This window comes from Polyodon spathula, chromosome 22 (genome assembly GCF_017654505.1).
Source record: "Polyodon spathula isolate WHYD16114869_AA chromosome 22, ASM1765450v1, whole genome shotgun sequence".
In the NCBI taxonomy this organism is placed as follows: domain Eukaryota; kingdom Metazoa; phylum Chordata; class Actinopteri; order Acipenseriformes; family Polyodontidae; genus Polyodon; species Polyodon spathula.
The window spans coordinates 18273847-18284468 of record NC_054555.1 but is presented as its reverse complement, the minus strand read 5'-3'; the positions used below and the strand labels follow the sequence as shown (position 1 = coordinate 18284468).

Here is a 10622-nt window from a genome sequence, read left to right as displayed (position 1 = left end):
TGGAGTGGTGTTCAGACCCTTTCCCCCTAGCAGGCTGTGAATGCCACCTTGGGCACTGTCTGTAAGCCGGAAAGAACGAAAACTTTGAGGTGACCTTCGTGGCCTTGTGGGACCTCTCAGTGGTCAATTGTCACCCAAAAAGTCTGTCCCGGTGTAATGGGAGCATCCAGCAGTGCCACCTTCTCGGTCTCCACGACCTTGGCTTATGTCAGCCACAAATGTCGGCGGATGGCCACCATCGACGCCAGCGACCTCCCTGATGCCTGACATAAGTCCCCCATTATCTCAATCATCACCTTAGCCACTGCCTGGAGCGACACTTTGTCTGCCTTTGTAGCCCTTCAGCCTCTCTGCCAACTGGTTTTGGTAGAGCACCAGTATTGCCATGTCGTTTGCTGCTCACACTGACTGTGCTGCAGAGGCATATGCCTTTTTCAGCATTGCGTCCGTTGTCCTGCAAGGCTTGGATGGGCAGGTTGGGTCCTTATCCCCCTTGGTGAAGGTGGAACCTTGCACCAATACCGTGACCGTGTCCCTGATAGTGGGTAATGGGCCTAGGCCTGCTTCTTTGGCTCCAGCAGCAAGAAGCAGAAACTCTGCTGTTCTGGAGGCTGAGGGTGCAGACGCTGGGTTGCTCCAGGAGGAGTGCACCAATTCCAGGATGTCCTGGCATAAGGGGAGGGCATGCTGTGGGTGCCCTTTCTGTTGGAGGAAGCGGTTTCCCTTTCCCTCCTGTTCTGCCGGCCAGGGGACGCCCTTGGCTGTAGCTGCATGCTGCCTTAGCGCCCGGAACTCCTCTCTCTGCAATATGTGTAGCAAGGGCGGCAAGAAGCCCTACACTGTGGTCTGCCCAAAGGAGGTGGCTGGGTCCGAGATGATGATCTGGACGCTGTGAAGGACAGCTCACCTGGGTTAGGGGGTCTAGGCAGAGGGGACGGGGAACAAGACTGTGGGGGCTGGGGCTGCCCAGTGGTAGGGAGCAGCCTGCCCTGAGATTTTAATAGGGTCTCCAGCATGGTCTCCTGAGCCCTTACAGTCTCTGCCAGCTGTGCAAAGTGCCGTTTGTTCAAGTTTGGGTGCCTTCGAGGCGACTGTGACGGTGATTGTCTGAGCCTGCGTGGGGAAGGGGAGAGGTGCCTGTGTGGCGACTGTCTGTCCCCTGCTGAGCGCCCCCTCGAGTGGTACTGCCTCTGCAGTGACCATCTCGCCTCTCCTGAGAGGTGTCTCCTCCTCTGTACCGGTGGTGGGAAATGGGAGGTAGACCCAGTTGTGCAGGAGAGTTCCCTGGTCACTGTAGCGGGGGGGGGGGGGGGGGGGGGTTGTGGGGGGGGGGGGGGGGGGTCCTGGACGATCTCTGTGGAGGCTCTTAGACCACTGATCTCATTCTCCAATTGCTCGAGGAGAGAGACTCTGCTGGGGATAAGGCTGCTCTGTGTCGCTTAGTTCTCCTCGAGAACTTCATACATGGAGATCAGTCCAACTCACTTGCCAGTGCTTTGGCCGAGTGTTCTGGCCCTAGGCATCTGGCGCAGGATTGGTGCCCGTCCTGCCTGGGCAGCTTCACCGCACACTGGTCACACTCGTGGAACCCAGCGGAGGACCCAGTCTACTGGACCGACATGTCTTTGCTGGTGAAGCTGCTGCGCTCGGTGCTGACAGTAGCGTGGTCGGTGCCGGGCTGTAGAAGCTTTAGAGTGATTCAAAGGTGCCGAATTAGTCGGTGCCGGGATCGACGTCAAGGCGAGTGCTGTCGGTGCCCAGTCAATTGGCGCCGAGGTCGGTGTTGATGTGTAGTGTGTTCGGTGCCTGGCTGTAAAAAACTCAACAAAGATGCAGACTGTGCTTTTGTCTATAAACTTCTGCATGGATATGCAGATGCATTTCCTTTGCTGCATAAGGAATTGCCTATAAGCCTATATTATTACTGCAACAAACAATTACTGTATTTAAAAGTATGTGTCTAAATGGTGGCCCCTCTAAGAGGTCTACTGGCCACCATCCTAAAGGAGCTGGAGCCGGAGCCGGGCCTGTTATTCAACCATAATAAATGAGAAAAAGGAAAAAGGTGCTGCATAATTAAATTACAGGCTACATTCTCAGTCTACCTAGAAAATGTATAATTGCTTAATATTGTGTATCCATGATACAAGGTAATGATACAATGTATGCAGTGCAATTGTCAATTTTATATAATAATTTAATATATTGTATATAGTTCTGTATTCTGTTACATTTTAGTGATGCCTTTCACTTAGACACTGGGTTATGCGGCTCTACAGTGCCTTGCACTAAGCATGAAGCGCTTAACGCGACTTGACATTGGCAAGCGAACCTTACGAACAAAATGCTTCAAAACGCTTCACTTTAATTTTAAGATTTTCAGACATCATTTCAAAGAATAATGGAGCTGTCTTTGTTTTAAAATGTGCTGTATAAATGTGGGATGAGCAACCGTAAGTTAGTTTTATACCTCATAGTACTAAGTTAGTCCACCTGAACAGGATCATCTCACGTCCGATTTGGTACACTGCTGCAATCAGGATCTTGTTTAGTTCAATTTAGCGGACAATCCAGCTGTGATGATTATTGTCTGGCACGCTGCAATCGGGATTAACAAGCGTACTAACTTTTGTCCAAATAAGTGAACTAAACGTGCTTAATCCACTTGTTAGACTTGTGGACATCTTGTTGACTAACTTTGGTATGCTGCAATCAGTCCTCAGGGATTGAAGAATTTATATGGGTTTATTTTCTGAAAATAACAATATAGAACAGAACAAAATCTTATTGCTCCTTTTTTTGGCAGTATAATGTTAACTCTATGGGCTAGAAAGCTTTTTATTCTAAATCATATTTAGAACTCCTTTTTTCTTTAAGGGTAATAATAATAATAATAATAATAATAATAATAATAATAATAATAATAATAATAATAATAATAAAACTGGTGTTGTGTTTATATTGCAGCCTCTGATAGTATTCCTGTACACTGTGATGTGAGATAACTATAGCACTCTCAATGTTTTTGGTGATATTCCAATAGATTGTGATAACTACAGCACTCTCAATGTGTTTGGTGGTATTCCAGTTCACAGTGCTGTGAGATAACTACAGCACTCTCAATGTGTTTGATGGCATTCCAGTACACTGAGCAGTGAGCTAACTACAGCACTCTCAATGTGTTTGGTGGTATTCCACTACACTGTGCTGTGAGATAACTACAGCACTCTCATTGTGTTTCGTAGCCTGTCATGCTTTAAAATGGAAGTACATGTTTTCTTTACTATGTGTTTCTTTCAGAAGTACCCATTACTTGTGTAGTGAAGGTGAGATTTACAGAATGATTTTGTTAGCTACAACTACTTTAAGCAGAACTAAAACATCTTGTTCTAAGTATGAAGTTGTCAGTGATAACGGGCATCAAATGTACTTGTTTTTGGTCTATTTTTAACACAGTAATGGACACATACAACTTTGAGGTTTATACCTGTCCTGAAACTATACCTGTGTAAAGGATATCTTTCTTCAGATTCTAAATATGTTTACAATAAATCCTTCATATTCATTTAAACAGGCTTGTGTGAATGTGCCCCAATCAACAGAGACATTCAAAAAACAAAAAGGTTTAATATTTAAAAATGCAAGAAATTTGACAAAATATTTCAAGTACAGCAAACACAACAATATGCCATACACACTGTTAGTAAATGCAAGACATGAACCTCTATAACTTAAACAATATGATGTATAGAGGTGTGCACAAATACATACACAGTTTAAAAAGTACAACTAGAATGAGTTATCTAGACAGGATGGTGTAACAGGCAGGGCAAGGTCGTCCCACACTGCTGACAAAGGTAAGCCTTCTGTGGGTAGCTGAAAGTCACTGGTTTGTAATCTGGTCCCTGCATGGATGATCAGCTCAGGAGGGCTGTGTTTGTTCACTTTTTGGATTTCTTGGCCCCCAGTTTTAAAAATATTTCTTCCCATTAAAAAAAAAAAAAAAAAGACACCCCATTTTTGTCTGTATTGGTTTGCTCCACTGTATAGAGAATGCAGCTTTTCTCTGGCCTGGCCCACTCTTACTGTTTGTGGGGGTTAAGCCGCAGTAAGGTTGGGCAGGCCCAGTTGTTCTTTGAGTCTCTGCAGTTGCCCCAGGGTTATGTTGTTGCCCCCACAGACCACGATGACCACGGAGTCCAGGTCACGGCTCAATTTGCCCTCGTCCTGCAGCTTGTGGATTGTATTGCAGTACACAGCCGCTAGGGCGGCGCCACAGGCAGGCTCCACCAGGATCTTCTCATCATCTAGGGGAGAGGATGGGGAGAGCTCGTCAGCACATTGGGGGCAATCTGTGCTTTTCTGTGACTTAAAACACATCCTAGCACAAAGGGACTATGTTGGTGTCAATTTGTACCATTTGACAATCTGAACCTGGTTGATTTAAAGTCAGATTAAAGACCACGGTCCATTGAGTTTATCTAAATTTAGATACAGCAGTCATTTAAATCATTAAAGGGGAAGACTTGGACAGAACTAACATCTCCAACAGCATGTTTGTCTCTTAAGGGTATTTTTGTTTGTAAAACCAAGTGAAATCATGGTGTTGTCCTATTCAATTAAACAGCCCCCCACCTTAGTTCACAATGGTGTCTGATATAATGACAACACTGAGTAATGTGGGGAAAGGCATTGGTCACTGATCTGTCCTCTCAACCATCAGTGTGCAGCAGAGTGGACAGTCCATTTGCCTACAGTCCTCATAGTGTGCAGCAGGATGGACAGTTCATTGGCCCACAATTCTTTCTTTGACACATACCCACAAACTTCTCGATAGCCCGCACAGCCTCCTGGTCGCTCACCAGCTCTGGGAAGATGGGGTGCTCTTTGGCCACTTTCAGGGTCTGTGCGCCCACACGCTTCGCCCCCAACGTTTTGGCAACACTGAAAGAGAGACAGAAGCAGTCTTAATGCTTTTTATAAAGTGAAAAGTAATTCTCTCCAACAGTAGACATACAGTACACACCTGACTGTATCCAGTGACATGTGCTCTTACCTTTCACGAGATAGGAATTTCTAATTTCCCTCAATGTTCTTTTATTTAAGTGATTGTTTTGTACATGATTGGCTTGAGCAATTAACACTTTAGAAATCTCAATTGTTAAGTGAATTGATGGTTCACAATACTTTTCATAGAAAATAATAATATAGTCTACACAATGGATGTAACACCCCTTTACCAAAGAAACACCCGATTGTCATTAGTGATAGCATGTTAACAGTAGAATAGGTGAAAATGTTACAGGGTTCCAGGTAACCCATTCCATCCCCTTTCCTTCCCTGTGTTACAGGGTTCCAGGTAACCCATTCCATCCCCTTTCCTTCCCTGTGTTACAGGGTTCCAGGTAACCCATTCCATCCCCTTTCCTTCCCTGTGTTACAGGGTTCCAGGTAACCCATTCCATCCCCTTTCCTTCCCTGTGTTACAGGGTTCCAAGTAACCCATTCCATCCCCTTTCCTTCCCTGTGTTACAGGGTTCCAGGTAACCTATTCCATCCCCTCCCCCTCTCTGTGTTACAGGAGTCCAGGTAACCCATTCCATCCCCTCCCCCTCTCTGTGTTACAGGAGTCCAGGTAACCCATTCCACCCCCTCCCCCTCCCTGTGTTACAGGATTCCAGGTAACCCATTCCATCCCCTTTCCTTCCCTGTGTTACAGGGTTCCAAGTAACCCATTCCATCCCCTTTCCTTCCCTGTGTTACAGGGTTCCAGGTAACCCATTCCATCCCCTTTCCTTCCCTGTGTTACAGGGTTCCAAGTAACCCATTCCATCCCCTTTCCTTCCCTGTGTTACAGGGTTCCAGGTAACCTATTCCATCCCCTCCCCCTCTCTGTGTTACTTCCAGGTAACCCATTCCATCCCCTCCCCCTCTCTGTGTTACAGGAGTCCAGGTAACCCATTCCATCCCCTCCCCCTCCCTGTGTTACAGGATTCCAGGTAACTAATTCCACCCCCTCCCCTTCCCTGTGTTAAGGATGCCACCACTTAATTTATCACTGGTCCTGGTTTTTCCTCTGCATTTAGGTTTAATGTTAAAGACCCTGTTAAATATTTTAAAACCATCAGTCAAGTCCCCCCCCCCTTATTCTTCTTTGTTATGAATAAATGCAGCTCCCTAAATCTTTACAGCTCATTCCTTTAAGCCCTGGGATTAGGCTGGTGGCTTTTCGTTGGACTCTCTCCAAGGTCCTTTGGGTGCTGTGGTGACCAGAACTGAACACTAAGTGCAGTCTCACCAGTGCATTCTACAACTTTATCACACCCTCCTTTGATTTGTAGACTGTTGACTATGTAAGCAATTCTGTTTGCCTTTTGAATTGCTTCCCCACACTGTCTGGTTGCTGACAGCGGCAAGGTGTCTTTCTCATGGCAGGCTTTGCAGTGGTGTCTGTAACTCAGAGACAGGCTCACCTGGTGATCTCTGGCAGTGTAACAAGCTCCCCTGCTTGCACAGCTGCATTGAGGCTGTGTGCTCCCTTGGTTTCCATGGCAATGATGGGCACATCCTGCCAGCCCACAGCCCTCAGCCCCTGCACCACCCCACACAGCAGGCCCCCTCCTCCCACCGACAGCACGATGGCACCAGGCTTGCTGTCCAGGGAGTGCTGGAGCTCTGTCACGATGGAGGCGTGTCCTTCCCTGAAGATCAGAGGGGAAGAGCAGTGAGACTGAGAACAACCACAGGGCTACACATACTGCCCCAAGGGCCCCCTTTAACAGGGAAAATAGATTTCTATTAATAAGAACAAGATAATTGTTTTAAAAAACAAATCTGATATAAACTTCCAAGTTAAATATAGAGACACTTGGATGACCCCCTAAATGCCCAAGCATTTTTCAAATTGTATTCCAATGCTAAACATTCTATAATTAATAGATCATAAAAAAATGTGACCAGAACTGGAAATTTACAAAAAAATAAAATAAATAGAAAACCAAAATTCATATTTTAAAATGTTTAAAATTATTCACACACACAGTTTATAATGTATAATAAAGTCAATGAAATAAAGACTAATGAAGTGCTTACCAGATGAGCGGGTCATCAAAGGGAGGGATGTAGACCCAGCCTGGGTTATTCTCTGCCATTCTCATAGCATGTTCAATGGTTTCATCTAGCATCTGCAATTAAACAGGACAGCAAAGGGAATTGTACACAGAGACTGCAGTCTAATGTTGCTCCCCTGCTTGTCCTTGTAGACCGCTTGCTGTAAAAACTCCAGTTGTCGCATGACGGGTTTCATGTATTTTGCTTAAATTCTATTCAATGCAGATGTAAAAAGAAATCTGTATTTGAGAATGTGAATATTTGCCGATTGTCATGTGGACCCTGTGATAAGTAATTCCTCTGTAACTAAACACTCATTTAGCAATGAAAATACAACACTTAATACAACCGATTTTGTCAATATCTTTTGTGTTTTAATGACAAGTCTGTGAAATGGTTGTTTCATTTTAGCATTACATAGAAATCTTACATTGTGTGGGTATTACTGGGCACCAGTCAAGCTTTGCTAACCTAATCATGCATTTAAACATCAATATAATTGAAACCAGCATAAAGCACAATTTGAAATGTCTAACGTGTTAAACGATTTACATTCTTATCAGGTATTTGGAAGATTTGACGGTACGCTGGACATATACCTGAGAACCTCAGTATAACCCTCTATCTTCCAGGACAATGCTGTATTTGTGAATGAAACTCACCTCCCCCACCACAGACACGCTGGCCCCCTCATCCTTTAGTCTCTGGATGGTGAAGGATGGGGTACTGGAAGGCACTAGGATGGTAGCAGGTACCCCCAGCTTCCGGGCGGAGTAGGCAGCTGCCAGGCCAGCGTTGCCCCCTGTAAGACAAAAAACAGAAAGGTGTCAGTGTTACTCCTTGTTCAATTACACTACATAGTCATATGAGAAATGTCATTCAAGAAGTTCAGACATGTTTAAAAGTATTCGTGATACACACCCCTAGTGGGTGTTTAGGGAAACATTGTGTTTATTTATGCACTAATTGCAGAGGAAGATTATTTTAAAGATTCTCACCTGAGGAGCAGACAAACCGTTCACACCCTCTGTCCGCCCACTGAGAAGAAACAGAAAGAGTCTGTTAGTACAGTGACATGCTATTGACACCCTCCAAGGCTCATCTAAGTGGTGTGGAAACATTCATTCAATGTATTAACATGATTGAGGTGGTAGTATCTTGGCTCATAGCCCAGATTGTTTTCAGTTCTGAATCCATCCGCAAATGCTGGATCCAGTTTAAAATAAGTCTTTAAGAACAGAGTGACTGAAACTGATCTGATGAAGAGTGGCAAAAGATATCTCCCAGACTTCACCTGCCTTTACACACTGTCTAGAAGCGCTGATCGGTGAGGTCCTGTTATTGATATAAAGGGGTGTCAGCTAAAAATGAATGTCTGATGATATGGTCATTACCCCAGCAGTATACTGGCTAATTCTATTATAAAACTCATTTTTTAACTATTTGAAATGGATGTCACTATTTGAAATTTCATTGAGTTTAAAGATTCTAATTTTCAGATTCTGAAAGACCTGTTTGCTTTTATAGATAGCATTTACCAATGGGCTAATGAGCGCGCTACTCACAAGATGATTGTCTGAGACGAGTTATGATATTGTTATGAAGACAGATTATTGTCATGAATGATGTATTTAATGAACTAGCAGCAGTGCATTCAAACAGTTATTGATTGAAATCTGAAAGCACAGCGAGCAACTACTAAATGTACAGTGCAGTATGCCAGGGGGTCGATTTGGTTTCATTCCAGTTTATGTGCTACAGTGCTTATAGCATTGGATGCAACTATTAATGCAGTAGCTACAATTAAGCCTGTTTTCTAACTCTGATGAAAAGAGTTTACACAACAAGTGGAATGTGTTTTAGAGATAAAGCCGTTGGCAATTTGGAACAGTTCCTTGTCTTGAACCCGGGCAGCACTGGTACAATGTCCTTAGTCTGTATTTTAAGTAGCTGGAAGCCTGCCTGTGTAATGTCCTCCCTTGCTCTGAATGGTCTCCATGCCAACCTCTATTCAAAAAGCATCAATGTTCCACATTGCTGAATGCTGCTCTGGGCTCCCATAACTCGTCCAAGCTAGTTTTAGCTGGAACACACTGATTCTGACTGCCATTTGATTGATTTTACTCCTGTGGGAAGTTTATCTTATTAACAGTTTACTGTGCCATATAATAAGAAACAACAACAATATATCCCCTCCTTCTCTCCCTCCCAGCACCTCAGTTCTAATCATTAGAACACACTGCCTGCCTCCCAGTCTCTCAGCTTTAACCACTAGACCACACTGCCTCCATCCCAGTCCCTCAGCTCTAACCACTAGACCACACTAGCTCAGCTCCCACTACTTTAGCAGTTTATTTAAAGGCAGAAGTGTTCTTGGTGTGGTCAGCATTACCGTCACTCACCGTCTTGCAGAGGTGACCAATGCCACGGATCTTGAAGGAGCCGGTTGGCTGGGCAGTGTCCAGTTTGAGGTAGACTGTGATCCCGGCCTCTTTGGACATGGGGATACTGTCCCTGAGTGGGGAGACAGCATGCAGACTTGCCTTGGAGCTCATTGTGCACAGACGGCAGGACAGAAGAGTGTCTGGAGGGGAAGAGACACAGAACATCAAGCTCATTGTGTACAGGCAGGACAGAAGAGTGTATGGAGAGGAGACACAGCACATTGGGGCTGGTATTGTATGAGATGTTCTAAATACTTAGAGCAACATAAACAGTGTAGGATACCAGGATACACCAAAGATATAGTAAACAGAGTCATCATACTAAACTGACTCTGAGACAGACTGGCTTTCAGGAAATTCCTCCTTCAGTGTGAGGAGATTCATATTTACCCTTTATTTTTCAAACAAGACCATGTGAGTGATTTAGGAGTCTATTAATCACACTATATTTGTCATTTGGAACTGTAGTAACACTCTGTCCCCAGACTAAGAAATATTAAACTAAAACGCATTCCAAAATAACAGGACAAATGCAGCGCTTCAGTAAACTAATTAATTTGAAACTTGATAAGGGAAAGTGTATTATTTTTGTATTTAGTGTATATACTTTTATATTTATAATCATATACTTATATTTCATGTAAAGAAGATATTACTACTCCATTAATAAAGCTTTTGCGATTAATATTTAAAACCAAATTCCATGTTTCATATTAGCTATGTTTTAAATAAAATAATATACCGGGAACTCTTGACAGCAAATAATACAATTGCAACCTCTGAAATATGTCTTGTATTCAGATATTTTCTTTTTCTTTTCTTTTTTTTTTTAAATCTCAAACTATAAAAATTAAAACCCCGGTCGCGATTAATTTGTTTAACTTTCACAAATGCACTTGAAATACTTTTGTGTCAATAATAATAAAAATAATAACTTACCAAGTTAAAATGGAAAGTGTTTTTATTCAGCTCCTGCAGATAGTTGTCGGTTCTTGTTTGGCTGCTGTAGTTTGAAGAGCAGAAGATGTCTATCTCGATTTTCTCGGTGCTGGTATTATATAGCACGGG

At 43.7% G+C, this 10622-nt stretch overlaps 1 protein-coding gene across 1 annotated transcript; it reads right to left on the bottom strand.

Annotated features, from left to right (window-relative positions):
* Positions 1–3611: 3611 nt before the first annotated feature.
* LOC121297404 (L-serine dehydratase/L-threonine deaminase-like) lies at positions 3612–10601 on the bottom strand. Its single transcript, XM_041223721.1, has 8 exons — positions 10494–10601; positions 9513–9694; positions 8109–8148; positions 7773–7912; positions 7093–7184; positions 6474–6701; positions 4820–4944; positions 3612–4307 (listed from the first exon to the last, which is right to left on the bottom strand). The coding sequence occupies exons 2-8, from the start codon at positions 9663–9665 to the stop codon at positions 4099–4101; spliced, it is 987 nt and encodes a 328-aa protein (XP_041079655.1). The 5' UTR covers positions 9666–9694; positions 10494–10601; the 3' UTR covers positions 3612–4098.
* Positions 10602–10622: the final 21 nt, after the last annotated feature.